This window comes from Cuculus canorus, chromosome 7, assembly GCF_017976375.1.
Source record: "Cuculus canorus isolate bCucCan1 chromosome 7, bCucCan1.pri, whole genome shotgun sequence".
Taxonomy (NCBI): Eukaryota; Metazoa; Chordata; class Aves; order Cuculiformes; family Cuculidae; genus Cuculus; species Cuculus canorus.
Genome location: NC_071407.1, coordinates 13,962,455 through 13,988,898, shown reverse-complemented (window position 1 = coordinate 13,988,898; position 26,444 = coordinate 13,962,455). Strand labels below are relative to the sequence as shown.

The following is a 26,444-nucleotide window of genomic DNA, read 5'->3' as shown; positions in this document are numbered from 1 at the left end:
CTCTCTTTTAATAAAAGGCCTCTTTCCCAAAGTCGCTCAGGCTGCGGCAAGGGCTGCAGCTTGTGAAGTGTAAGAGCTCTTCACATTTAATTAAACAGACCATCCAAGCCTGCCTTGTGTCGGCAAAGCTCACCACACTGCTCGAGATGCCCTGGCACCTCGCTTGTACTACAGCCCTCTCCAGGTGAAACAACCATACCTCTCTGCACCCTGCTACCTGCAGCCCTGACACAGGCTGAGCTGAGACACATCCTGCCTGGGCAGCATGATGCCACCTTAAACGGGCTGCCATGCCCTCAGATAACTGTGCCCGGAGGGCACTTAGACCTTGCAGAGTTTGCCATCCTTTGTGATACGAGCTGTGCTCTCCAGGCAGGAACTGAGACTCTGTAGCTCATCACATACAGACCACAGAAAGGAGCTCCCAGGTTTCTCTGGGGCATGAAACAGCCTGTATGGAACAGCCAGGGAGAGGGGACACCCTCAGTGGTGGACAGTATCATCCCTCCACATCACTGACCTGCACTCCACAGCTGGGATGCCACGGCCATGGCCTCCCCAAACCCTGTGCATGGTCAGCACCAGCTTCCGCCTGTCGCCTGCTCTGGTCCTTGTCAGCCCAAGGAAGGGAAATGCCCTGCTCTTGCCCAGGGCAGATAAGAGAGATGGATAAGATTGGGGGCAGAGGGGAGGCCTAGCTTTTGGGTAGGTTGGCTGACTTTTTTGAGAACATCTACTTTGCTGAGACCTGCAGCTTAACCCTTCCTTCCCCAAGGCCACAGAAAGCTGGTGGTGGGAGAGACATTGAGTCTGCGACAGATCCCGAGGACACCATCCTAATGTAATTTGTGCTTTCAGCCCTCTTCTCACCTTTTAAGTGAGCCCTGTTGAGCAGGCATGAGCACAACTTGTTTCTGGCTCCTCCATCCTTGGGCAGGACAGGCAGCATCCTCCATCCCAAAACGCTTGTGAGGGAACTGCTACTACCATTCTGCAACCACAGCTGCCCAGTGGCTGGTGGTTTGTTGTCTACAGGGCTTCAATCCACTGGCTGTAGCTGTACTTGCAGAACACACCAGACCAGGGATCCCAAGACTGTTTCGATCACACCGACCCCAACAAAGATGCAATAACAGATTTTTTATTTTTTTTTTTCATTTTTTTCCTCCCTATCCAAGCTCTCCTGGCAGGGAAGGACTGGCTCCAGCAGGTACCTGGAAGAGGTGCTGAACAGCCACCTCAGCCTTTCACTGCGTACTGTAACACATGACTGCAACGCAAGAAGGGAAGATGGGAACGGGAGGTGTGACTCTCCTGCTTCTCCTCCTAGTTGTGCCTGGGAGAGGGAGGTTATTAAAGTGGTGGGCTCAGGCTGTGCTTTGGATGTGGGCATCCAGCCAAGTCAATTTTTGGGGTTCTCACTAGTGCCCAAAGTTGCTGTCCCCATGTTTCCCTCCAACGTTCCCAAGCCAGCTCATCCCAGAGACCTGATGAGGCTGCTGACAGGGCTGAGCACTCCCTGACCCATCAGGGCTCGGGGGCTGCTCTGCAGAGACCCCATCACTCACACTTTCAGGCCTGCCAAGCCAAAGGCACAGTAATTGCAAGCCAGATACCCCCCCTACTTCCGAAACAGCGCGCTCCGGCAGGGACCAGGCACAGGGGCTCCCATTTCCGCCTGCCTCCGGCTGTTACGGAGCAGAGAAGTGACAGAGAGCAGCTCCAGGGCAGAAAGGGCCGTGAGGAGAGACAGCAAGCAGCTCTCTGATAAGGCAGGTCCCTGGTGAGCACATCCTCCCTTCCAAGATAACCCGCCCCAGGCAGAGAGTACCTGCGCTCTCCATAGGTTGTGTCCAGGTATGGGTTATTTCCCTGCTCCAGCTCATCCCCATTTTCCCAGAGGCTCAGAACCCAGTTGCCAGCAGAGGGGAAAGCTTAGCCCAAGGGGAGCTGCGCGAGGCACAGGGAGTAGACACACGACATCAGATGTGCACATGAACTGCGATATAACCAGGACCACAAACCCCACAAACCATCAAGGGCAGGTCCTTTCCCCACCTGAGCATGAGCGAAGGCCAAAACCCATCTGCACTGAAAGAATAACCTTCACTCCTTCCCACGGACAGTTGGAGTATGGGGGTCTAGCCCTTCTTAGGCTGGTGCCACTCCTGATAGCCCTGCACGGGAATCATCACCTGAATGGGACAGGCAATACAGCATGTCCCTCCACTGGATCCAGGTTCAACATCCCACTCAGCCTAAGTAGCAGACATGCACAACATCACATCAACAGCCCCTGAGCTTCTAAAGCCAGAGGCAGTGGAGCTTTCAGCAAACACAGAACAAAAGCAGTATCAAGTTAAAGCCTTTTACAGGCTCCAGGAAGGCACTGGTGCTGGCAGAAGCCAGAGGATGTTACCCAGCATCAATCCCAGCATGAACTCTCTGCTGTCAACACCAGCTAAACAGCCTGCAAAAGCTGCCCCACACACAGTCCTGCCAGCACTTCAGCCAAGCTGGAGGAAGGAGGCTGCCTGAGTGGCTTTATCTGGCTGGAAAGCCCTCCTTAAGATAGGAGGCTGCTCACTCTGCTGGAAGGAGTTGCAGGTGCCCTGGAGACCCTGGCTCAGACCCAGGCTGCTCCTTGGCTCGACTGGGACAAAGTCCTCCATCTACCCCAGCCTGAGTCCCTGGGAAACAGACTCTTTGCTGTCTAATATAGCAAGAGCAAAGCTTATGTACAGGGAACTGCCTTTACTTGAGACCATTCCCCCAAGCCAGAGCATGGGGCAGACATACAAACTCCATTTCCATAGAGGACCAGCACAGGTAGCCCCTTCATGCCTCTCATCCCTCTTCCAGCTGCTGTGCTGGTCTCTGCAGTAGGTGCTGGGGTTTGTTGGGACCCTTCCCAAACAGAAAGGGTGCTGCTTCGATGCAGGAGAGGAGAGGAGGAATAATGCCACATCCCTGTGGAAAGCGTCAGCATTCACGTGCTCAAGGAAGCCCAGAGCAGGGATAAGCAAGAAGACAGCATGCCGCTCCTGCTAGGTGATGAACATGGGATGCTGCCACCTCCTTCACCCCTCATCTGTGCACAGAAGCGACTCCAGACATAGCTACCTCACACTCCCCTCCACTGAGCCACCTCCCCAAATAGCAACTGCTTGCGACCAGCCATTGAGCAGACCCAGGGCCTGAATGGACATCCATGCAGCCCAGCAGGCAGCACGCATGCTTTCTGCGGCACCAGCCACCAGCTCCTGCCCCAGACCTTGCTCCAGCACCTCACCTTGCACAGCCACACTCTCCTCAGGAGTTCAGCTCCCTCCTCTGCCTGCTTTTACAGCGAGGGTGGAGCCCAGCAGTGCTGCCCAGGTGGAGCTGAGTTAGGAAGGGATGTGGATGAGAAAGTCCTGGGAGAGAGGGACTAAGACCAAAGCTTTAATCTGTGCTCCCAACCCAGCTGCGGTGCTAGGGCAGAGGCAGCGGTAGGGGGTGCAAGCAGGCAGGGTGTAAGGCAGCAGGCTGGAGCACGCAGCATTTTGCTTCCTACCCCTGTCCATGCAATAATCCCCATTTCCCCTTGGTCTGGCCCACATCCCCTGTGCCCTGCTCGGTGTCCCCACGGTCCCAGTTCAGGGGTGTGTGTAGGAAAGTGAACCTGGCTCTGCGTGCCCCTGGAGCCAGCTGAGCCCGCCTCCCCTCGCAGCCAGCATCCCCCCTGCTTGCTGTGACTGATACAGGGAACCTGGTGCTTTTATTAAACTCTTTGCTTCCTGTTTTAAGCTTAATAATAAATTGCATGTCACATTATGGCTGTGTTTATTAAAACCCATTGGCGTGGGCTCTGCTCTGCAACGGCATTTGAATTATTGAAAGCAACCCCCTGTGGAGACCTATTTGCTGCAAACGCAGGAGGATTTATTTCCATTTTGTTTATCAGATGGCGTAAGTGCTGGGTGGAGGCAGGGAAGTGCTCTTGCTCTTTTCATTTTCTCCCTGAACCAATGCAGCGGGTCAGGAGGTGCCATGCAGAGGGCACAAGGGATAATGCCGCCCTTCTTCAGTGGGGACAGGTTGGGCACTGGGTGTAGCTTCCCACTCCACCCCACTCATCTCCCTCGACCTGGTTGGGTTCCCCACTGTGCCTCAGTTTACGTGTTACAAGGGTCAGGGCTGAAAGTTTCCATCCAAGTGTGACCAGCATGCAGCTCAGGCTGGTTGAGACCCCTGCCAGAAGCCACAGATCTTCCATGGGAGACAATCGTGGTGTAGTGGGACCAGCTGGGCTGTCACGAGGGGTTTGCACCTTTTTGCAGCCCTGGTTTATTGGACATTTTTGCAGCCCTGGTTTCAAGCACACACCTCAGGAGAGCAGCTGAATATCTCTAAGGTCTGTCCCAGTGCAGCTGTTCCCGCTACAGCCCCTCAAGGCCCGTGTCAAGAATATGCTCTGGCTCCTCTGAGCATCCTGAAGGACAGCTCAGCACTCGTGTCCCTTGGCTTGGCATCTCCCCCCCAGCCAGGCAGAGCTGCTGCGAGGGGCAAGGGGAGGGCACGGAGCAGGGAGGGCTGGCTTTGGGGTTCGGGGTGCTCCGGGGGTGCCCAAAGACCCGCATGCCTCAGCTGGTCCCCCAGCCCAGTGGTGGGGCTCGGTGTGGCCGGTGGCTTTGCCAGGAGATGGCACTGTTTAGCGGCTAATCGCGCCGGTGGCCCAAATCTGGACTGTGGGATGGAGGCACGGATCCTGCTTGGCCGCGGGGGGCAGGTCCCGGCACCCCAGAGGGCACAGAGGGACAAGGACAGCATGTTTTCGGTGGTGGACCATCGCTATCTTCCAAACCTGGTGGGGTTTCGCTGCAGACCACAAAGCCCTGTGGTTTGGCGGCTGCTTGGGGTGCTTGGTGCCAGGCGAGCTCTGGGGAGCACAGGGGGTCAAGGATGGGGAGGCAACGGGGATGTCAGGCTGGGGAGCAGGACACGCTGGTGTCAGCACTGTGTCAGCCACCGGCCACCTCGGTGGCCTCCTGGCCCACAGTGGTCCCTGGAGAGGTCTGGGGACCTGGATGGTGTCCCTGCATCAGAGGATGGAGGTGTGGGAAGAGCCAAGGTGCCACCAGCAGCCTGCAGCAGGGGGTGGGTGCAACATGAACCACAGGTTTGGGGCAGAAGCAGCTGCTTTGGTGTCTGGGGAGCTGCTTTACCTGAATTTGCCCCCAGCACCCAGAGCTGAAAGGACACAACGGGGCTGGCTGAAACGCTTAGTGGTGGCAGGGCAATGCCAGCCCTTTGTGTGCCACCACAGGAACTTGCGTCCAGTGGGCTTTTAATTGCACGAGTTTGCCTCTGTTAGCATGCGTCTTCAGTGTCTTCCAGGTGCCAGCAGAACAAGCCCCCCTTTCTTTGTCCCCAACCTCCTGGCAACCTCCAGTGCCTGGAGAGGTGTCCACACCTCACTCACCCTGGGCAGTGGGAGGTGGTGGGGCTGGCATGTGCCTGGGGCCAGCAGCCACGTTAGCGCTTCCCGGTCCAGCTGACCCTGTCCCTGACGTCAGCCCAACATCTGGGCTCAGCTGCAGCTCTGAGCGCAGGCAGCTGGGTTGGCAGGAGCCGCTCAGCCTCCTTCCACCCCCACCGCCCCCAGAAACCAACTGTCCCAAAAAATAGCCACCAAAGGGATTTGGCACAGCACACTGTTGAGATACAGTCTCTGTCTCCACACTGACACCACGCTTGGTTGGTTCTTCAGAAATCTTCAGGTGCCCAGAGCCAAGCAAAGCATCTTGCACTGGCAGAGCCAGAGGGGAGGGTCCTCTCCTCAGGGCAGGGTCCTCTCCTCAGGGCAGGGGCTGCAGGAAGCATCACAGCAGCCATTGGCAGAGCTGACCAAACATTTTTAGAGCAAACAAATAACCTCAATTAAGATCCATGGCAGTGACCGATTCCAGCCGTGCAGTGATATTGGTTCCTTTAATTTTTAAGTGGCTGGAAATCGCAAGAAAGGACACTGAGGAAGGGAGAAACCGACCCCTCCATGCCCTTGGGACTACCCTGCTGCCCCTCATCTAGGGGGAAGTGGAGCCCTAAGACTGGCTGAGCTGCCAGCGTGTGATGCAGACACCCCTCTCCCACACTGGGATCCAGGGAAACTGGTAGACGCAGCCCTCAATTTGATTAATTTTGGCCAAGCTCCCTGCTCTCTCAGCCACAATGTCCCTGCTGCCCTCCCTGCAGAGCAGGAGTGGGAGCCAACAGCATCCCTTCCCAGGTACCCAGGGGGTAACCAGGGACTGGGTGCACAGCTGAAGGGGGAAAGGACTAAGGCCAAAATACAGATGATCACTGTGCCTGGGCAGGGCATCACCCCCAGAGTACACGGAGAGCCAGGGATGGGGATCCTACTCATCCAGCCCAGCATTGCACCCATACCCAGTGCGACCTGGATTCATGCCGGCACAGGCAGGGCGGGCAGGGGGAGCCTGGTTCTGGGGAGGGTTGGCATGGAAGCCCTGGCCAGGGGCCAGCCCTGAGCACCTTCCGTGAGCCTCCCCGGTGGCTTTCGGCTGCTGAAGCGCCAGGATGCTCTCAGGTTTCGCGGCAGCCTCAGCCTGAGCATGGCCCAGTTCCACCAGCCCATTTGTTTGCAAAATGAGAAGGGGATCAGGATGGGTGAAAATACCTTGGCTTCTCCAAAAGCAGGTTTTGCACCCGAAAAAAAACAAACAAAATAAAAGCCAATGGGACATTTCCATCCATGCACTCTCCCAACACCCTCTGGCTCTGAGGTAGCAGCCCCAGAAGGATGCTATTCTGCTGTTAAATGGAAGGATAAACTATAGGAGGCTTTTGCATTTCCCCAGTCAAGAAGGGGTTTGCTGCCAGAGAGGATAGGCAGCCCAGCAGGCAGGCAGGGCAGCGGTGCAGCCGGCTGTGCCCCATCAGGCTGCAGCACAGGGGTGAGGGTTGGCCCAGCCTCACTGGCTGCAGGAATTTTGTGCCGCTGCCAACTCCAGACAAATCCCTTTTATTTGCTTGTTCAGGTTTCAATGCTGTAATTGCATCGTCTGAGCCAGCTCTTGAGAAAAAGAGGAAGAAAAGAAAAAAAATAGGGGAAGGAGAGCTGCCCAAGCCACCAGCCTCATCGCATCCTATCTGCTCCTGCCTGGGGACAAGCCAACTCCTTTCTCTTGGGTTTTGCTTCCCTGCTGCAGCTCTGGATCTACCTGGAGCTGAGACTGAGTAACCAGGGGTGATTTGGTCCAAAAAGAGGTTTTGAATCTCAAGTCCTCTAAATGCTGCTGTTTGGAGGGGAAGGCAAAGCAACCCTTGAGTGTGACCTCAGTCCAGGATGGCCATGGGAAGGGTCCTGCCAGCCTTCTCCAGACACACAGCAGCACAGAGTAGCTGGGGGCTTCCTCCCACACTCCCACAAAATGCCAATTTGCTCTAAGTCACCAGCTCTGGGAGACAAGTGGGTTGTCTTTAAAAAAAAATGGAGCATTACCAGTGGAAATGGGAGCCTCCCTGTCCTTCCTCAGCCAGGCACAGAGCTGCTCTGCCCCTCCACACTGACAGGACTATGGTGACCTGGGTGGAGACCCCAGTGTCAAAGTGTACTGGACCTTGGGATGAAGATGGGCAGAGGTGGGATGGGACCTGAACTGAAAGGAGTGCAAAGAGCCAGACTGATGCATCTCCACTGCACAGGGAGTGGTCTACTGGGGACCCCCATCCCCATGCGGAGTGAGAGGGGCAGGACCAGCTGTAAGCACCAGGATGGGCAGGAGGGCTCCCCAACCCAAGCACCCCAGCAACAGACAAAGTAGCATCCACAGTGTTTGCCCCCTCCCTCATCCCCAGAACAACCCTTGTGGATAGAGGACAGTTGTCTGGCCTGTGTTGGCTTTGACCTCATGTATATTTGACTTAAATTTAACTGAAATGGCAAAGGAAAGAGCTGCTTAGTAGGCCAAAGTGTTTGTGACTGCAGGGGCGGTTGTGCCAATGTTGTCCATGGGAGCAAAGATAACGCTGAAAACCACAAGTGTCTGGTTTCCTCAAATCACTGCTTTTCTGGTCAAAAACAAACCAGGAAAGAAGGATATTTTGGCAGCAAGTTCCGTAGGTCCTAGGCAGAAGATTGGCTGTTGCTGCCTTCGGGGACAGAGGTTGGCCCTGGCAGTGACTCACTGGGTGTCATAGCCAGGTCCCAGCCCTCTGCTCCCGCTTCCCCAAAATGCTTCACACAGGGCAGAGATGTCCTTGCCCTGATCTCCATCTCCTGGGGGGGCTGCCTCCACCCCAGCACCAAGTCCTTGTTACGCACAGCATTGTTGTCCCTGCAGTGTCCCACCTGCCATCACATCTCCAGTCTGTGCCAGTGCCAGAGGACAGATCCACCCTGACCCAGGTGGAGCCACCCCCAGTCCCAGCCCTTTGCCACCAACCAGACAGTGTCCCCTCCCCAAGCACCCCCAGCAAACAGATATGTCACCCTGTTGCCCCATCCCCAAAAAAGAGACTGCTGTGCCAGGACTGTTCAGAGAAGGAGTTTGGGGCTGAGGGATGCTTGTTTTGGAGATGTCCCCGAGCCCCAGGAACAGGCACCATGGGCAAGGTGATCTCTGCAGCCGGACATCCCATCTCTGGACTAGTAATAGTCCTCCTCACTCTCCCCGTAGTCCTCGGGTGTTGCGTGGGGCTTCGGCAAGGAAAAGCCTGTCAGGTTGAGCTGGTCTGAAACGGCAGTGTGGGGATGATGTGACATTGCCTCGTTAGTGCCTGCTCCCTTTCCCACCAGGACCAAAGCCAAACTGTGCATGGCAGCTTGCTGGGGCATCCCCAGCACAGCCCTATGCACCAGCAGCTCCCACCATACCAGTGCACCCTGCCCAGACATCCCTTTCCTCATGCCCATTACAGCATGGGGACAAGAAAAAGTTGCTCACCTGGTGTGAAGACGGTCAGGCTGGCTAATGCCATCACCTCCCCAACCCTGTTCCTGGCAAAGCAGCGATAGGTGCCTTCATCTGTCACCCGCACACCCTGGATCTGGAGCCAGCCAGTCACTTCGTACTTCTGGGGGCCACCTCTGAACTGCAGGAGGGGTAGATTTCAGTTAGTGCTCTGGCCAGGGAAGTCCCATGTGGGGGTGTGATGGATGGGAAGGGGGACACAAGCTCAGGGGAGGTTCAAACTTAATATTAGAAAATATTACTCCACTGCAAGGGTTTACAAGCATTGGAACAGGCTGCCCAGGGAAGTTGTTGAGTTGTCATCCATGGAAGTATTTAAAAGATATGTAGATGTGGTGCTTCAGGACATAGTTTAGAGGTGGACTTGGCAGTGTTAGGGTCAATGATCCTAAAGGTGTTTTCCAACCTGAATAGTTCTGTAATTCTGTGAAACTCTTTGCCCTTCCACTAAGTTCTGCTCTCGGGGGACGTCCAGACCCCTGGATGAGGGTCCTCCTTTCCCCAAGAAAGTGGGAAGAATGGGCATCTTCCTGCCCCTGGAAGATCCTGAGAGCCATGTTTGAGCAGGACCCTGCAGACATGCCCTGGACTGCCAGCTGTGTCACCGTGGTCCCCAGACAGCGGGAGGATGCTGGGGGCAGTGTTTTGCAGGGTGGCAAAAGCAAAGGGGTATGTGTGCTGTAGGCACAGCCAGCCTGGGATGGCTCAGATGAGCCTGAAGTCCCCGTGTTTCAGCAGGCAGTGAGGTCCTAGGACTGCTCTGGCACTAACCATACTATTTCGTTTGTCCCCAGCAAGAAATAGCCTTTTCTAGACTCAGCTGGGCTGCAGCTGTGTTTGCAGGCTGCTATTATGGTGCAGTGGGTGGGGGTGGAGGCCAGTCGAGCCTCGTCCAGCCAGGCAGAGTAGCCCTGCTTGGGGTGAAGGTCTTCAGATCGACCCTGCAACAGGGTAGGGGGTGATGTGAAGGTCAGATGGATGGAGGGGACCAGCATAACACTTTGCAAAGGCGACAGGTCCCACTTGCTCCCCTGGCTGTCCCCATCCACCCCACAACCGTTTCCTCCTTGACAGTTCCTGGCTGCTGTGCATGGTCCCCGTGCCTCTGCACACACCCTCTAATAGCCGGGTTCAACCAGCTGGGCACTATATTTAGGGCTGGCTGCGGGCTGGATGCTGACCCCTGGGCATGCCGGCTCTAGGGAGAGAGCCCTGCTTAGAGTGATGGGTAGAAAAGGACAAGGACTGCCTGTGTCTGCTGGTGGGAGCAGAGGATAACCCAGGCTGGAAGGGGTCTCAGGAGGTCTTCTCCTTGAGCCTTGCTGGTGGGGTTGTGAATGAAGCCAGCAGTCCAAGCAAACCAAAGGGAAGGATGTGGGGAACTGCATGCTGCAGGTCCTGAAAAATATTCAGAAGTTCAAAAACTACTGGAGAAAATTTTAGAAGAGAGCTATGCTGATGTCTCCTACCACCAAGACACCAGCCCTGGCTCAGCCAGTCCTCATGGTGTGTATGCTCTGGCCACCCCTTCTGATCCCCAGGCACCCAGGCTTGGCCATCCTCAGGGGATGACCACACTCAGGTCTGGTTGCCCACAAGCTCTGGGAAGGGCTGAGTCACCCAGGGCCATGTCCAAGACTCTAGGCACACTGCTCACCTGAACAGAGATGTGGGGGTCATCTCCAGGCAGCAGCATCTCTGTGCCATCCTTTCTCCACTCGATGGATGCCATGGGGTAGGCAAAGACCTCACAGCCAAAGATGACATCCTGCCCAGTGATGTTCCATGTGTCGTAGGGAGGAGAGGTGATCTGGGGCTCTGTGAAGGGGAGACAGGAAAGTGGTGTTGGCTCAGAAGAGGTCCCATCCTCAGCAGATCCCATGGCTCTCCTGGGCTGGTCCCCTGCGAGGCAGCGGCATTTTGCTCATGTGGAGATGCCGGGACCCTTCTCACTCGCCTCTCCTCTCCTACTCATAGCAGACCCTCATCCTGCCCCAGGACACAGCTCCTCCTCACAGCTGTGACTGGGGTCTCCATCCCCAGCAGCCCCTGGGGGTTTGCCATCCTTCCTGGCCTTGCTTTCCCTGCCTGCACAGTGATGCTCAGGGACACACAGGTGACAGGAGCAGTTCAGTAACAGCAACACTACAAAACAAAGCTCTCCTGGGCATTGAAGCACACTTCTCCCACAGGGGGAAGGCCAAGGGGCACTCATCCAGCCCAAGGTTGGTGGGCATGGATGGGGTGGTTGAGCTTCCAGCTGAACAAGGCCTCCACTCTGGCACCATGCTCGTGCCAGCAATTCAGTGAGCCAGCAGGTCCCTGGCTGCTATACGGAGCCAACACTTCCAGGTCCTACATCTCTTCCCTGGAGGGCTGGAGTGAGGACCACGCTTCCTACCCACACCTGTTCCAGGATCTGGCCCTTAGCATGAGCCAGAGGTCAAAGGAAGGTCTTGTCCAAACATATCTGGGAGAAAAACTCAAGGATATGATGACCTATAGAAAATAAAGTCAACCTTGACACCCCTCAGGCTGTGGTGACAGCAACATGTGTGGACTGGGCAGACTGGGGCATGGCCTTCCCACCACTGTCTGCCCCACCAGCCTCCTGCTGGGCTGTAAACGAGAGATGGAAATCACGCAGCCAATTCAAATTGACCGAGCTTTCCATTTGCAGGAGGCAGCCACATTACTCAGGAGCACCAGGCCAGCGTGAACCCAGTGCTACCGCCAAGAATTTGCTAACGGTTCCCTGGAACTTCCCAGTCTGTTCCAGCAGGATTTGCTGCTTCCCATAAATTCCATTCCCATTTAGCAAAGCTGCACCCAGACCTCTCCAGGTGCTGGATCTGCAGGGGCTGCCCCAGAGCAGCAGGGTAGGGGGATTAGGGAGAACCTGCTGCTCTGTGGTGGAGCCTCTAGCACTGCTGTATCCCTGTGGATGCTGTGGATTTGCTGTCAGGTGAAATAGTTATGCCAGAACTCCCCACCCTTTCTTTGTCCCTTCCCGAGCCTCCATCCCACTGCCCCCACAGCTGCTCCCAGGGCACTACCTGACTCGCAGGGGCCCTCATGGACCACGGTGAGGTTGGCATCAGGGTGGGCATGGGCGACTTCCAGGAACCTGCAGATCTGGGGGTAGGTTTTGCCGTCGGAGCCGCAAAGGGCCAGGTGGGAGAGGCAGGCACACTGTGGCTCGGGCACCTCTCCGTGCTGCAGGTCCCCGGAATCCAGCTGGCACTCCAGGTGCTCCCCACACTTGCCGTAGAAGTGGTTGGTGTTGTCCAGGTCACAGATCTGTCCCTCCAGGTTGGCGCACTCCCAGCAGCAGTCACAGGCATCTCGCACAGTGCCAGCCAGGCATCCCCGTGGCACCGGGCACTCCTCTGGCCGGCACTCAGCACAGCCCTCACCTTCCTCCAGCAGCCGCTGCCAGCCCCGCTGGAGATAGTCAGAGGTGCTGGGAAAAGCCTGGCCCAGCTGGAGTAAAGCCCAGTGCAAGGAGAACAAGGAAAACACGAGGCAAGAAGAGCTCAGGGTCTTGGTTTCAGACATCCTTGCAAGCAGCTCCTCTATCCTGGTCCCACCATCACTTGGACAGGGACCTCCAGCACAGCTCTGGCCTCCCTGGTTAGATCCAAGGAGCCATCCTGGCCTGTGAGGAGGGAGGACGAGTGTTACCAGTGCAGAGAGTGTTTCCCACCCCTCCGGCTCCTGGTTGTCTTGCTCTGAGCAACATCACTGCATGATGGGGGAGGGTTGGTCCCAGCCTCTCTTGGTCCTAGTCCCACAGCCACATCCTTCCAACTCTGGTGCTCCTCAACTCCTTCCAGGCTTTTCAAGCAGCTCGTGCCCTTAGGCGCTGAGCATCCTCTGGTGGGATGGGGCTGCTGACCCCGGACCCAGCAGGTTTCATCTTTCTTCCCTGGTAGCCTGACAGGCAGAGCCCAGATTAGTCTGATACCACCACAGCCTGGGGAGCCACAGGGCTAGTGGGGCACTGGTTAGGCTGCTCTACACCATCATGGCTCAGACGGTTTGAACACTGCTCCTCAACTCCTGTCAGGAGGCTACTCTCAAGCCAGGCGCCCCCTTCCTTTCCCCATCGTTTTGCTAGAGTCACAAGCCCTTTTTTCCTCCCTCACCATGTGGACAAGCACAGTGGAGTGGCTGATCCTGCAGACAAAAGACTCTTTCCATGCTGGAGGCAGCCAGCCAAGAGGAGCCAAGCCAAGAAGATGCTCCCGGTCATGCCTGGTTTTGTCTTCCTCCCCTCTCTGTGCCATGACTCCTCTTTGCAGGCACAACCCACCTGAGCAGGGGAAGAAACTCCCAACCCCACAAAAGCTTTTTGACCCCTGCAGTTATCACACAGGTGACAGGCTGAGTATAGAGAAACTCAGTCCACAAGTGGGCAGTCGATGGGCTGGCAGCAGGCCCAGCGTGGTCAGCCTGTGCTGGTACAGCAGGGTCCCTGTTCCCACATCCCAAGCCTGCATTACCTGCTCTGGGTAAGCAGAGAAGCTGATCTACCCTGGCGTTCCCATCTCTGTTGGGGGAATGAGTCGGGTCTCAGAGTGTGTCCCCAGAGGGGGAGATGATGAATGAAACCCCTTTGCAAGTACCCTCTACCCCCATTACACCCTGTCTGCCTTCTCTGAGATGGAGCAAAATTCCCATTTCTGCCCCAGAGCCACTTTGCAGGAGTCAGGGCTGGGGATGGGACACAGGCAGCCATCCAAGTCCCCTCCTCTCCAGCTGGGAACAGCACTGAAGGGCTGGCTGGAGCCCCTCTGCCCAGTCCCCTCCACCGGCTGCACCTCACAGACCCCCCCACCCTCTGGGACTAAGGCAGCCCAGAGCTGGTATGGGGTGATGGGAATGGCCAAATCAGTGGGTTTGCAAGTTACAAACGTAAGACACAGAAAGAAATAACCAAATGCAAAGCTTTGATCCATTTCTCAGAGACCACCGAGCCCCCCAAGGGGTGGAAAGGCACAGTGAGTCCCAGTGCCGGCCGATATGGGAGTCAGGGAAGCAGGGGATAACTGCAAAGTTGGTCTTTGGTTCCCCTAGTCTGGTGCTGGGGGTCTAAGCGGAGTCTTGGGAAGTGGCACAGAGTCCCCTGGGGTCCCTCAAACCCTCTCCCTCCCCGCTGTCAGCTGCCACTTACCGGGGCTGCAGCAGCGGGTGCGCAGTGGCCGTGGCGGTGGGGCTGCTGGCCCCCAGCTGCTCCGACACTGCCGTGATGTCAGCGAAACGTGAGTCCCCCCGCCCATCCCTGGACTGGGACACGGGATGGAGAGCACCCCTTCCCTGCCGGGGACCTGCCACCCACGGCACCCCTGGCCCCACAACTCTGCTGCTCCGGATCCCTGACACCGGACCCCAACGCTGGGGTCACCCCAAGACATGTACTGAGACCTGTGAGGATGCCCTGGGGTAGGAGGGTACTGGGGTGAGGGGCAGAGGGCTTTTTCATGTTCACCGTCGGCTTTTTCCCTCCCCTTCACCTGTCCCCACAGACCCACAGCCGAGGGTGAGCATGGCTGGAGAGGTGGGCAAAACCATCTCTTCATCTCTAATTTGGATGGGAAACACAGGCTGAAACACTGAGAAGCTGCTGTAATTAAATGGGGGGGGAGGGGGGGAAATGTCTATGCTCACCCCAGTGTGGGAGCCAGGTACAAAATGGGTGTTGGGGTGCAAGCAATGGCATTACCTTGGCTGGAGCCGTTGGGATCAGCAGCTGGGTTGCTCCACGCCACGGCAGTGCAAAAGCCGCACGAATGGGGCTGGGGCTCCAGAGCCCCCTGAAAGGCTGCCTCACTGCTCTCTCCCTCGGTTTCCCTGGCTCTAAGAACCAGAGGACTCGGTGTGCCTTTGCAGCACAAAGACACCGTACATCTCCATCTTGCTCTTGCCACTGTGCCAGGGAGATCCCACAGCCCGCTCTGCTCTTCCAGGCGAGAAATTTGTGGGATTTGCTTCCCCAGTGAAGCTCAGGCAAAGCAAAGCCATTGCAGGACCGCTTGGAGGATCTGGTTTCATTCACCACACTGCAGAAATCTGCTCTGGCTTTCCAACACCTTCCTGCAACTTTGTTCTGGGCTCCAGGGCTTTCGCGCGGTCCCGTTGTGAATCCGGCTGCGGCTAATGATGGAAAATGCGCCAGACTTCGTCCCCTCTAAATCTGCTCTTGCCGGCCAAATCTCCCCCCCAGCCTCCAACTGCAGAGGGAGGTTTCCTGCTGGTTCTGCCTTTGGCCTCACCTCCCGTTCCCCCTCTGCGGCCCCCAGCCCCTTGGTTCAGGGCTGCCTCCCTCTCTGGCTCCCCTCGCCTGGCCCACCAAGCACAGTCCCAGCGTGCCGCAGGGTTGCAGGCCCTGCATCCATAAGTCACGGAGCAGCTGGGGCTGCAGCTGCTTTGGGAGCTGGAGGCGGGGGGTGCTGATGTTTTCCTGCACACACACTTCCAGAGCTGGTTCACAGTCTGAGCAGAGAGGGGACAGGCTGTAGGTGACCCAGTCAGGGGTGCTGAGGCACCCTGGGCTGCCCCCGCCATGCTGCACTTCCCAGGATGGGGGCAGGGAGGCTGGGGAAGGGTCTGGAGCGCAAGTCTTACGAGGATTGGCTGAGGGAACTGGGGTTGTTTAGCCTGGAGAAGAGAAGGCTGGGGAGCAACCTTATTGCTCTCTATAACTACCTGAACGGAGGTCGTAGCGAGGTGGGTGCTTGTCTCTTCTCCCAAATAATGAGTGATAGGACAAGAGGAAATTACCTCAATTTGCACCAGGGAGGTTTAGATTAGATATTAGAAAAAAAATCCTGTTCCAAAAGAGTAGTCAAGTGTTGGAACAGGTTGCCCAGGAAAGTAGTGGTGTCGTCCTCCCTGGAGGTGTTCAAAAAACCTGTAGATATGGCACTTCAGGACATGGTTTAGTAGGCACGGTGGTGTTGGGCTCACCTTAATGATTCTATATATTCGGGCAGCCCTGTGCCAAGAACCCCTTCACCTAACCCTGCCCTACGCAGGGAGCAAAGCAGTGGGGCACACCTGGCCCCAGGCAGCACCTCCAGCCCACACAGCTCCTGGCCTGCACGGAAGTGAAGCCAGCACTTAAATCTCAGGCACTGATGAAAAGTGGGGGCAGCGATGGTCCCTGGTTGTTTGCTTCTCTTGCCCTTGGCAGGGGTGTAAGGGAGGACAGGCCTCAATGCTGCCTCCCTCCCCATCACACGAGAACCTCAGCCCCCACTCCTTCTGACATGTGTCACCACCTGGGCATGGGTGCCTGGCATGTCCCTGTCCCAGGGGGTTACCATGGCCTGTGGGGGGCTGGATTCACCCAAGCACCAACACAGCACCTGCCACGCGTGAGAAGGAGAGAGGCCACATCTCCAGATGGACATCCCTCACCCAGAGGTGAAATCCAATCACAAATCTAAGCAGGAAAATCTCAAGCCATGGAGCAACACAACCCGGTGCCTGGAAACCATAGGCAGCTCAGCTCAGCAAAACAAGATGGAGCTCAAACCTGGCAGGTAATTAAACCTCCTGCTTAATGAGACAATTGAATGTGCTAATACAAAGTAGCGGCTATGAATGAAGGGTGGAAGACCCAGCCTGTGCTTGGTAAGGAGCTGTGCTCAGACACATCTTGATTCAGTCAGTGCAGGCTCCAGCTGCTGGCAGCGGAATGGGGAGCAAAAGCGCGGTCATAGCCCTGTGTGGCCCGGCCCTGCAGTAAATCATATTTCTGGCTCACCACCTATGCTGCTCAGTTATCCCTTCTTCCTCCTTACTTGCCCTGAGCCCAGTGAAGCACGTGAAACTGGGTTTTGAAGGTGCAGCGTGCTTCAAACACCAAAGAACCTTCCTCCCTCCCTAGCAGGTTGCTCTCTATTACCAGTTTCCTGCCCCGTGATGGTCCTGTTGAAGTGAGGAGTCTGCAGATGCTCCTGGCAGACCCACACCAATGGCATCCCTCCAGAGCTCTGTCGTCACGATGTTCCCCTGATGGCAGAGCTGCCATGGCCAGTCCAAGCTGCCCCGCTGCTCCTGGCCCTGTGGCTGATCTCCTGGACCACTGCACGGGGATCTGGGTCTTCCAGCAGGCAAGGCCAAGGAAAAGAAAAACTGGAAAAAAAGCTCTGGGCCAAGTGACTCAAAGCACATCATGTCAGGGAGGGTCGGCGAGCAGCGTCAAAACTGGCATGGATGGGAATGTGGGTTATGTCACAGCAGAAGCAAATGTCAATGAGAGATGCTGGGACAGGGGTGCTGCTGGCACACTGCCTGGGGCTGTGGAGGTCTCATTCTAATAATAAACCAAATCTCTCGTTTCACCTCAAACCCACTGCTGCTTCCCTCCATTTCCTGCTGTTCAGAGCAGCCTGACGTAGCTGGGATCCAGCCAGTCCACCCCAAGGCTGTACAGCCCTCAGAGGGTCCCAGCCTCTTCCTAGGGGTCTGCTGTGGGGACAAGGGACAGGCAGCAGGCAAGTCCCTCCTGCCCTGTGTGCCAGGCAGGGCCCACGCTGGGAAGCAGCCAGGCTCACGTTTCTCAAGGCTTTTCCAAAGCAAGTTCCTCCCAAGAACAAACCCGTCAGCAAATTCTTTGGGAAACGGTTGCAGCTGTGAGGAGGAGGGACAGGGGGCTCTCAGGACAGCCCTGAGGACTGGTGGCTGAGTGGTGAGGGATGCTCGGGTCCCCAGGCTGCCACAGTGTCCCTGGCTGGACCTGCCAGGCCCGTTTTCCTGCAGAAAGCATAGCTCAGTGGTGCTGGATGCGGCTCGGCTCCCTACCCACAGGAATCCCTTTGCTTTCACTGTTTGGGTTTTTTTTTCCACCAGCTCCATCCAAGAGCAGGTCATATAAGTCAGGGCCAGGAACCAAATGAGTGGCTGCATTTCCCCTCTGCCTGCCACCCCTCAGCTGACACGGCCATGCCAATTTTGACACCTCGAGGCTGGGATAATGCAGTTCCCACTGCCCTGCAACATGCCAGCCCTCCCCTACCCCCACCCCTGACCCTGCAGCAAACAGGCACACCCCCTAAACATCCCTGCCTGTCCCCAAGAACTACTGCCTGCCCCCTGCACCACCTGGGGGGTTGACTTGGCAGAGACTGTCAGACGATGGGGGTCCAGGCAGGGGCGTGGAGGCAATAGGGGTGCAAGCAAGGGGGCGCAGGCAATAGGGGTGCAGGCAGTGGGTGTGCAGGCACCCGGCAGTGCAGGCAATAGGGTGCTGGCAGGGGGGTGCAGGCATCAGGAGGTGCAGGCAGCTTCAGTGCAGGCAGCGTAGGCAGAGGGGTGCAGGAAGGGGATACAGGCAGAGGGGTGAGACAGCAGGCGGTGCAAGCAGGAGGATGAGGCAGCTGTGGGGTGCAGGCAGCAGGCAGGCAAGGCAGGATGCGTGCAGGCAGCAGGCTGCGGAGTCTCTGCTGCCACCTCCAGGGCACTGCTGGCCTCGTCCCCGTCCCCTTGCCGTGACACTGTGTCCCTGCACCTGGAGTCTGCAGATCGTGGAGCAATGTATGGCCACCTCACACCCCCTCACCTCCCTGCACCCCAAAATAACCCCTCCACAACCCCTCACGAGGACCCACACTGCAATGTAATGCTCTGAGGCCCTTGAGGACCCTCTGCTCAGCCTGTCCTGGGTGCGTGGGGCTTGCACAGCCCCAGCCGGAGTGGGAGCTCCGGAGGGTGCTGCTAGCTCGGTGGCACCGTGCCCGCTGTCCCCTTTGCCACCGTTGCTTTCCCCAGCCTCCAGTAGTGCCAGCCAGGGAAGGTGACCCACCGCCAGTGCCCCAGAACTCCCTGCCACCAGGGATGGGCGCTGGGGAGGGGGAGCCTGCCCACCCCACCCCCCTGCAAAAGGCTGCCCATTTCCAGGCGTCATTAAAGAGCAATTAGCTGGAAATTAAGCTGAGAACAAGTATTGATTAGCTCATTAAGGCTGGGGGAGCCGGCTGTGGCAGTAGGAATTGCTGCCGCTCGCCCTCATTATGGGCAAGGTTAAAGCTTGTGGTCAGGCAGCTCATTAAAAATGCCAGGGACCAATCGATGTCCCTGGCCCAGCGCCGCCCACCACCCCTGGGGACCCCCTGCCACTGCATTTCGGGGACTGGCCCCTGACCTCTGGGATGAGCCAGCTCGGGAAGGGACGGAGCATCCTTGCTCCCCTGCATCCCCTGCTCCATCCTGGGCTCTCCCGCAGAGGCAGCAGGGTCACATTGGGGCTACACCAGCCAGGAGGGTCATACTTCTCTCCCCCTTCCCAAACGGGGAACCCACAGATCCCACCCCTAGCCTGAGCAAAGTTATTGAGTCCACGAGCTCATGGCAGTGCTGCTGGCTTCAGGAGAGGACAGCTAGCACCCCAGCCTGGCTCCCCACTAGAGCTGAGTTTGTCAGGTCTCAGCCTAGCCGTGCCAGCTTGTGCAGGTGGGGACAGACCAAAGGGGATCTCAGGGGTGGGATGAAAACAGCTAGGGACATAGTGACAGGCAATAAACACCCAGTGGCTCTGTGCGGCCAAGTGTCATCACGCCAACCTGCTGCCCTACACCCAAGCCCCACAGCTCTAGGGATTCTTGGGGTGAGCCCAGACCCTGCTTGGCAATCCAGCCAGACTCAGCTACCCTTAACCCCTGTACCTCCAGTCTCCTGTCCCCTCTGGTGTCCCTACCATCCCCATCTCTGCCTCGCAGCCACCAGCAGCTCTGGGCCAGCTCTCAGACAGTGCAGGCATGGAAGGTGTCCCTGCACGGACTGGGGGGCGGGGGGGCAGGTGTCATCATTATTTTTGTTTTCTTTGCACTGCCCTAGAAATATATTGTATTCTCAACTAATCCCGTTCAATTACACCACAATAAAACACATAATAAAAACGTAATTCATTTTTCCCGAGCGCTCCATCTCCCTGTGTCTTGGCAAGCTATTAAAAATTTGTCTTCATTTTTCTGGCAAGAGCCTTGTACCTTTTCATCTTTAATTTATGAGAGCAGAATAGCTACTGACAAGCCCTTATTGCGCAGCGAGGGGCTGCATTATTTATAAGCCGCCAATGGCTGGCTCAGGGGAGATATTTGCAATATGCTGGGGCGGGCAGAAGGAGGGGGACAGATCCTGACGTGCCTGTCCCAACTGCTCCCCACTCCAGGTAGGTGCTGGGGGCAGGTGTCCTCCTGGCTGACCTCGGGGCAGGGAGCATCCCCAGCCCAGCTTCTGCCAGTCCCTGTCTGCTGGGGAAGCTCTGGCACAAGATGGCTCTGGGCTGCCTGGTCCAGATGCTGCTTCTGCCCACTTTGGATTTTGCAAGGACTCTCGCTCCTGCACCCTGGCTCAGCTCAGGAGCTCTGCAGAGTGCTATTGCCTCCATCCTTCCTCTCCTTGCACAGACATCCATTGCTCCTTCGATGCGCCCTGGCCTGTGGGTGACACAGCTGCTGCCTGCAGGCTCACCAGAGTCTCACAACAGCAGCTCTCTGATGGCCCTGCACAGAAAGCAGGATAAAAATAGCTTTGCTGGAGAGACAGGCACAGGCCCGGGGCGGGGGGCTGAAGCAGAGTGGCTGCGAGAGGAGGCGGGAGTGTGGGCAGAACCGGGGGGACGCTCTGGCCTCTCCAAACTGGAAGCATCCAGGGCAGCAGCTTAGCAGAGCCTTCAGTGCTAAAAAAAGCCCTCCTGACAGCTGGATGAGCTTAACCACACGCCAAGCCAGCCTGAGCCGCTGCAAAGCAGCGAGCTGGAAAACGGGGAGCACAGCCTGGTGCCGAGGGGCACAGGGGCACTCCAGCAGCAGACCTGCTCCCGCTCTCATCCTCACCCAGATGGCAGCCCCTTTCCTCCATATACAAACTGGCAAGCAACGCGCTTCTCTGCTTTTGGTTTTGTATAAACAACCTGCCTTTATTATTTGGTGTATGTAGGTACAGTATACGTATATCAAAAATAACTAGAGGAAACCACGGTACACTTAAAGCTATTTGAGAAGGTCCACCTGAAAGCAAGAACTCCAGGAGGGGCTAGAGTGACCTCTCGGTGGGGGGAGCTCAGCCCTGGACAGAGATGGCATTAAAATGAGAATAAAAAGGAGGACTCTGCTGGGATTAAAATGTGCAATTTGCTCCAGTGATGGAAGGAGCAGAAAGCCAGATTAAATCCCCTGAGCAGTCCAGAGGAGAGCAGAAGGTGAGCTGAGAGCACGCGCCCTGGCAGAGAGAGCCCCCCCCCAGCTTCAAGCCACTGTGTAGGCTTGAAATCACTCATTCATTTTTTCAAGGGGGATGGAATTCTCCTCTCCAGGAGCCACTCTGTCATCCCTAGTGGGCAGCTGCCAGACACCGGGGAACACGGGTTCCCAGTGCCATGGGGATGAGAGCAGGGGCTCAGCGCAGAGGGGTTCAATCCTCAGTCACCACGATTGTCCACTAAAGCTAGGGAGAACCATTTTCTTCCCTACCCTACATCCCACAAGGTCCCTGGTGCTGCTGCCCACGCTCCCCCAAGCACTGCACACAGCTACGGGCACACGCAGGGTGAGCACGAGAGACACACACAGGGTGCCAGCCTGGAAGTGTCCCCAGCACAGGGACGAGGTTCGGCGCAGTACAGTGCTGCGGGCATCCCAGGAAGTGGGGCCAAGTACCTGGGACCTACGGACATGGGATGGCAAAGGAAAAGCAGCAGCGGCCCCAGGGGGCTCCGAGGAGCAAAGCTCAGCGATGCACTGGCCCAGTGGCTCTGCCGCACGCGTCTCGGCTGCCCCGGGCCCCCCGTTCAGAGCCCTTTGTTGAAGTAGACGGTCTCCAGCTGTGGGTCTTTCTCCCGGATCCGAGCTTGGACTTCATGCTCCAGGCGGCTGACAAGCATCGAGCTGCCAAGGGGACATGGATGCAGGAGATGGAGGGGTCACCCACCAGAAGGCCCAAGTTGGGAAACCACCTGCTGCCACTGCTTCTCCACCTGCACCCCACAAGGGTGTCATCCCATGGCCCATCGCAGCCCTTTGGGGCTGCATGTACAAACAGACGTGTGTGCACACAGTTTCAAGGCTCTGACCACTTGTAGGAGCCAAATCATCTCTGGGAAGTCCAGAGAGCACAAAGAGCCCACCCAACCCCTGTCTGCACCCCATGCCCTGCCCCAGGGGGCTGCACAGGCAGCCAAGGTGACCATCCTTACCTTTTCTGCGGGAAAAGCGCACAGCACAGCGGGGTCGCAAATACCAAGCTGCAAAGGAAAGACGCGGAGAGAAGCTGAGTTGCATAAATCAGTTCCTCCCGCCCATGGCCCATCCCAAGAGCAGCAAGGAGGCAGCCCAGAACCATGCTGGGTGATCATCCAGGAAAGGGGTAAAGCGATGCCCTTTCCAAGCTCTAGAGCATGCATTTAGCTCCTGAAGCGGGGCAAAGACCATACCCATCAGTGTGGGTGAACAGTAATGCTGAGCAGGAGGCCATTGGAGGCTTGAGAGACATCAAGGTGGAGCAAAAAAGCGCCTGGGCCCAGGACATCATACCTCATCCCATCTGCCTTACGGGGATGGCCTGACCAAGCTCTGGCATCTGCCCCCTGAGGAGCTCTGGGGCTCGGCTGCCCTGCCAGCAGACTCACTAGCAGCACCACTCCCCATACAGGGCTCGGTCTGCACCCGAGGCAGCAATGCCCATCCACAGAGGATGACTTACCAGAGTCCCACCAGGCCGACCTGCAGAGGAGCATTCAGGTACGGGTATCGCTGCCAGGGACAGAGAGAGGCTTCAATCAGTGGGGCAGAATGGGTGCGAAGGTGTCTGTTCCCCCAACAGGGTAACAAGCTAGGTGAGTGTCCCCCCCTGCCCACCCTCCCTTTCCAGTACCTTCAGGAAAGCTCTCTTCTCCAGGGCATTCATGATCACTGGGGGGATCGCTGGGGCAGAGGGGAAGAAGGTAAGTTCCCAGTGCTCACAGCTCCCAACAACTGTGGGACCCTGTCCCACGCTGCCAGGGACTGTCTGCAGCCCTTGAACAGCGGTGAAGGAGGGGATGCTCACCCATGGCTGGGGCTGCCATGCCAATGCGGGACACCACCACCTGGAAAATGGCCTTCTGAGCTGCAGCTGTGGACTCACCCAGGCGGTTCCCATTCTCATCCGTAACGGGAATCCCCAGCTTGAGCTCTCTGCAGGGAAAATGGGAGTGAGGGGGGACCCTAGGGATGGGGGGAACAAGGGACAGGGCTATATCTCCAAGGGAGTTTGGTGTCCTGTATTCCCCATCCACTGCCTGCATAACGAGGTTGGAGGGGGTGGGCGCTGAAACTACATTCACACTTTGGGAGTCTTCAGCAGGGCTGGGTAGTTCACAGCTAACATTAACTGATAGCCCCTTGGGGTGCAATGGGGTGCTTGTGCCCTCAAACCAACTTCCCAGGCTAAAGGCTGCCAGCAGGACCAGAAAGGAAGCCCCATGAAATCCCAGGACACTGCTCCCCCCGTCCCCCACCAGTGCCTGGTGAACCCTGACATGAGCCCAAGCGCCCCAGCCCACCCCAAGGGCTCACCTTTGCCTCATCAGCGGGATGTTGATGCAGTTGGCAGCAGCCACAGCTGCAAAAGGCACGTACCGGCCGATGATGGCTGGCAAGTGCTGGGGGGGCAAGCAGGGAGCACGTCACACAGAGGGTCTGGAGGCAGAGCTGGCTGTCCCCAAGTCTGCCACTGTCCCCCTGCAAGACCCTGGCATGTACCAGCCCCACTGGGGAAAACTGCTCCCTCCTCTCCTGCAATTCCTAAGTGGTGAAAGCTGCACAACCCAGAAGGTCCGGGGAGTATCACACCCCCTCACAGCCCTGGAAGGAGGTTGAGCGGTGAAAGAAGCCTGGAGACATCCCGCTGGGGATGGAGAGAAACTGAAGGGACAGGCCATCTCTGGAGCCATTGCTAAGCCAAAGCTGTTCATTCATTTTCTCCCCTGCCTCAGGTGATGGGCAGCTCGGGGAGACCCCATGGGGAGGGTCCAGATGCCCTGGCCAGTGACAGGGGCACCTTACCTTGGTGAGAGATTTGAGTCCCAGTGCTGTGACAACTGCACCCGTAGTCGCACTCACATAGGCTGTCCCCAGCTGGCTGCAAGAGCAGGAGGTGACACCAATGAGCCAGGGGTTCCCCTATCCTACCACCCCTCCAAAGGAGAGGACAGCATGCCCTTCAATAGCAGCAGGACACCTGGATTCCTCTCCCACCTCCACCACTGACATTGACAGCTCTACTGGTGCCAACCCTGGATGCGCCAGATCCCCGTCATTCCATCTCACAGGTCTCCACTATTCAAGAAGCTATTCAAGGCACCCCCATGGTACTTTGGGGTGCCCTGAGGGACCTGGTCAGAGGGATGTTTACCTGGGAGTAATGGGTGCATCTCCACTGCGGTTGGTGTAGTTGACAATGGCATTGAAGGACTGGTTGACCCACTGCCAGAACAGCACGGCCGGCGTGGTCCTACCAGAGAGAGAAGCCGGTGGCACCGGGGGATGCCACCCATGCTCCTGCGGCATGGGCACCTTGCGGGGTAGGAAGTATGCACCCCCTCCACACCCCAGAGCCAAGAGGGCACCCGGAGGGGTTGAACCCTGGGGCAGGAGAGGACAGGTACCTGTAGAAGGTCAACATGCAACCAGTGATGGTCATGTTCATGGGCACCTGGGCGGACATACGGCCTATAAGCAGCATCTTCTCGCCCGTGTCAGGGTGGAAAGCCGAGTCGTAGATGTATTTTGCCCGCCAAAGCTGGTCCTCTGTTAGACCCGGGGGTACTGTGCCCGCCCTGCCAAGTAAGTGATGGTACTTGTTGGGACACCCTCTGTCGGCACCCATGCCTTACCTGGTCCCTCATCCCATGTGTGGCAGCTGGGAGATGGCTTAGGGACCAGCCAGGCAATTTGTGAGGCAGGCTTTGGCCCAGAGGGCCAGTCCTGCTCCCGTTTCCACCTCTGGGAATGGCCCCAAGGCCGTATCCTTCCCAGAAGCAGTGCTGGGGGTACAGCTCCACCCTCAGTACCTGTAGTCCTCCACCACCCGGCGAGCCTCCTCCAGTGTGGCCCCTGAAAGCAGCAGGTTTCGGGGGTCGGTCACCATGAAGAAGTGCTTGGCCCGTCCCTGGAAGGTGCTCTGGTCCCAGCGGGGCTCCCGGATGTTGATGGTGGCAGGGAGGGACGGTGGCATCTTCTGTGGGGAAGGAGGGGTGATGTGGGATGTGGTGTCTGTGATACCCCCACATCCTGCATCCCTGCTGGGACAGCTCTGGAGCTCCACCAGCCTGGGGGGAACACGAGTAGGGGAGCCCCCTTGCAAAGGAGCTGAGCGGGGACCCTCTAGCCCACCCAACAGCTCTCGCGTGGGGTGGCCCCACCACTGACCAACGCCCCCCACAATCTGTCCTCCGGGAGCCCCCCCTCCCCCAGCCTGCACCAGTCCCCAGGAGGCGTTGGGGACCCCCAGCAGAACACCCCGGGCACGGGTGGGGGACGAGGACCCACCGCTTCGGGGCGAAACCTGCTGCAGGTGGCGGGGGGGAGGGAGGACGGGCACGGGAGGCAGGAATTTCCCCCCACTCCTCCGGGAAGGCACAGAACGGCCCCATTCCCCGCGACAAACAGGGCTCTGCTCCACCCCAGGGCGCAGCATCCCTCCCCCACGCGTGACCCCCATTTCCCCGCGATAAACGGGGCTCTGCTCCACACCCCCACACCCCCCCCCCGGGCGCAGCATCCCTCCCCCACGTGTGACCCCCGCAATAACAGCCCCCGCGCTCACGGCTTCCCGGGCGGCTCCCGCTCCGCTCCCGCCCGGCGCGCTGACGTCCAGCCTCGTCACCGGGGGAGGAGGAGGAGGGGGCGGTGCCGGCGCCAGGAGGGACCGGGGCGGCTCCGGGGGGGCGGGAGGAGCGCGGCAGCCCGCCTCGGGGCGCGCGTGGGTGTCAGTGCCCGTGGGTGTCGGTGCTGTGTGTGTTGGTGCCATCAGTGTCAGTGCCCGTGGGTGTCGGCGCCGTGGATGTTGGTGTCCATGGGTGTCGGTGCCCGTGGATGTCAGCATCCCTGGGTGTCGGTGCGTGTGAGTGTTTGTCTGTGAGTGTCGGTGCCTGTGGGTGTCAGTGCCATGGATGTCAGTATCCGTGGGTGTTTGTGTCTGTGGGTGGTGGTGCCTGTGGGTGTTTGTGTCCATTGGTGTTTGTGCCCATGGGTGTTTGTCTCCGTGGGTGTCGGTGCACGTGGATGTCAGCATCCCTGGTATCGGTGCCTGTGAGTGTTCATGTCTGTGGGTGTCAGTGCCCATGGATGTCAGTATCCGTGTGTGTTTGTGTCTGTGGGTGTTGGTGCCGTGGGTGTTTGCGTCCATGGTTGTCAGTGCCCATGGGTATCGGTACGATGGGTGTTTGTGGCCGTGGGTGTTGGTGCCATGGCTGGTTTT

The 26,444-nt window shown here is 57.7% G+C and overlaps 2 protein-coding genes across 2 annotated transcripts; both read right to left on the bottom strand.

Moving 5' to 3' along the window:
* Nucleotides 1-3,616: 3,616 nt before the first annotated feature.
* KAZALD1 (Kazal type serine peptidase inhibitor domain 1) lies at nt 3,617-14,236 on the bottom strand. Its single transcript, XM_009561473.2, has 5 exons — nt 14,155-14,236; nt 12,035-12,636; nt 10,636-10,796; nt 8,952-9,099; nt 3,617-8,739 (listed from the first exon to the last, which is right to left on the bottom strand). The coding sequence occupies exons 2-5, from the start codon at nt 12,534-12,536 to the stop codon at nt 8,654-8,656; spliced, it is 897 nt and encodes a 298-aa protein (XP_009559768.1). The 5' UTR covers nt 12,537-12,636; nt 14,155-14,236; the 3' UTR covers nt 3,617-8,653.
* Nucleotides 14,237-20,859: 6,623 nt separating this feature from the next.
* Nucleotides 20,860-25,900, bottom strand: SFXN3 (sideroflexin 3). Its single transcript, XM_054072262.1, has 11 exons — nt 25,791-25,900; nt 25,036-25,202; nt 24,631-24,801; nt 24,378-24,476; nt 24,029-24,104; nt 23,540-23,625; nt 23,031-23,158; nt 22,857-22,906; nt 22,686-22,735; nt 22,180-22,227; nt 20,860-21,871 (listed from the first exon to the last, which is right to left on the bottom strand). Exons 2-11 carry the CDS (start codon nt 25,197-25,199, stop codon nt 21,775-21,777), a joined length of 969 nt encoding a protein of 322 aa, XP_053928237.1. The 5' UTR covers nt 25,200-25,202; nt 25,791-25,900; the 3' UTR covers nt 20,860-21,774.
* Between the last annotated feature and the right edge of the window lie 544 nt (nt 25,901-26,444).

What these genes read in the sequence shown, in the direction of transcription:
- SFXN3 (XM_054072262.1), bottom strand. Translation starts at nt 25,199, where the DNA reads ATGCCACCGTCCCTCCCTGCCACCATCAACATCCGGGAGCCCCGCTGG. An exon ending in GACTCAAATCTCTCACCAAG is followed by an intron (nt 23,626 to 24,028) that starts GTAAGGTGCCCC and finishes TTGCCCCCCCAG; the next exon opens with CACTTGCCAGCCATCATCGG. An exon ending in CATGGCAGCCCCAGCCATGG is followed by an intron (nt 22,907 to 23,030) that starts GTGAGCATCCCC and finishes CCTCTGCCCCAG; the next exon opens with CGATCCCCCCAGTGATCATG.
- KAZALD1 (XM_009561473.2), bottom strand. Translation starts at nt 12,536, where the DNA reads ATGTCTGAAACCAAGACCCTGAGCTCTTCTTGCCTCGTGTTTTCCTTG. An exon ending in TGAGGGCCCCTGCGAGTCAG is followed by an intron (nt 10,797 to 12,034) that starts GTAGTGCCCTGG and finishes TCCCCTTCACAG; the next exon opens with AGCCCCAGATCACCTCTCCT. An exon ending in CCTGACCGTCTTCACACCAG is followed by an intron (nt 8,740 to 8,951) that starts GTGAGCAACTTT and finishes CTGCCGTTTCAG; the next exon opens with ACCAGCTCAACCTGACAGGC.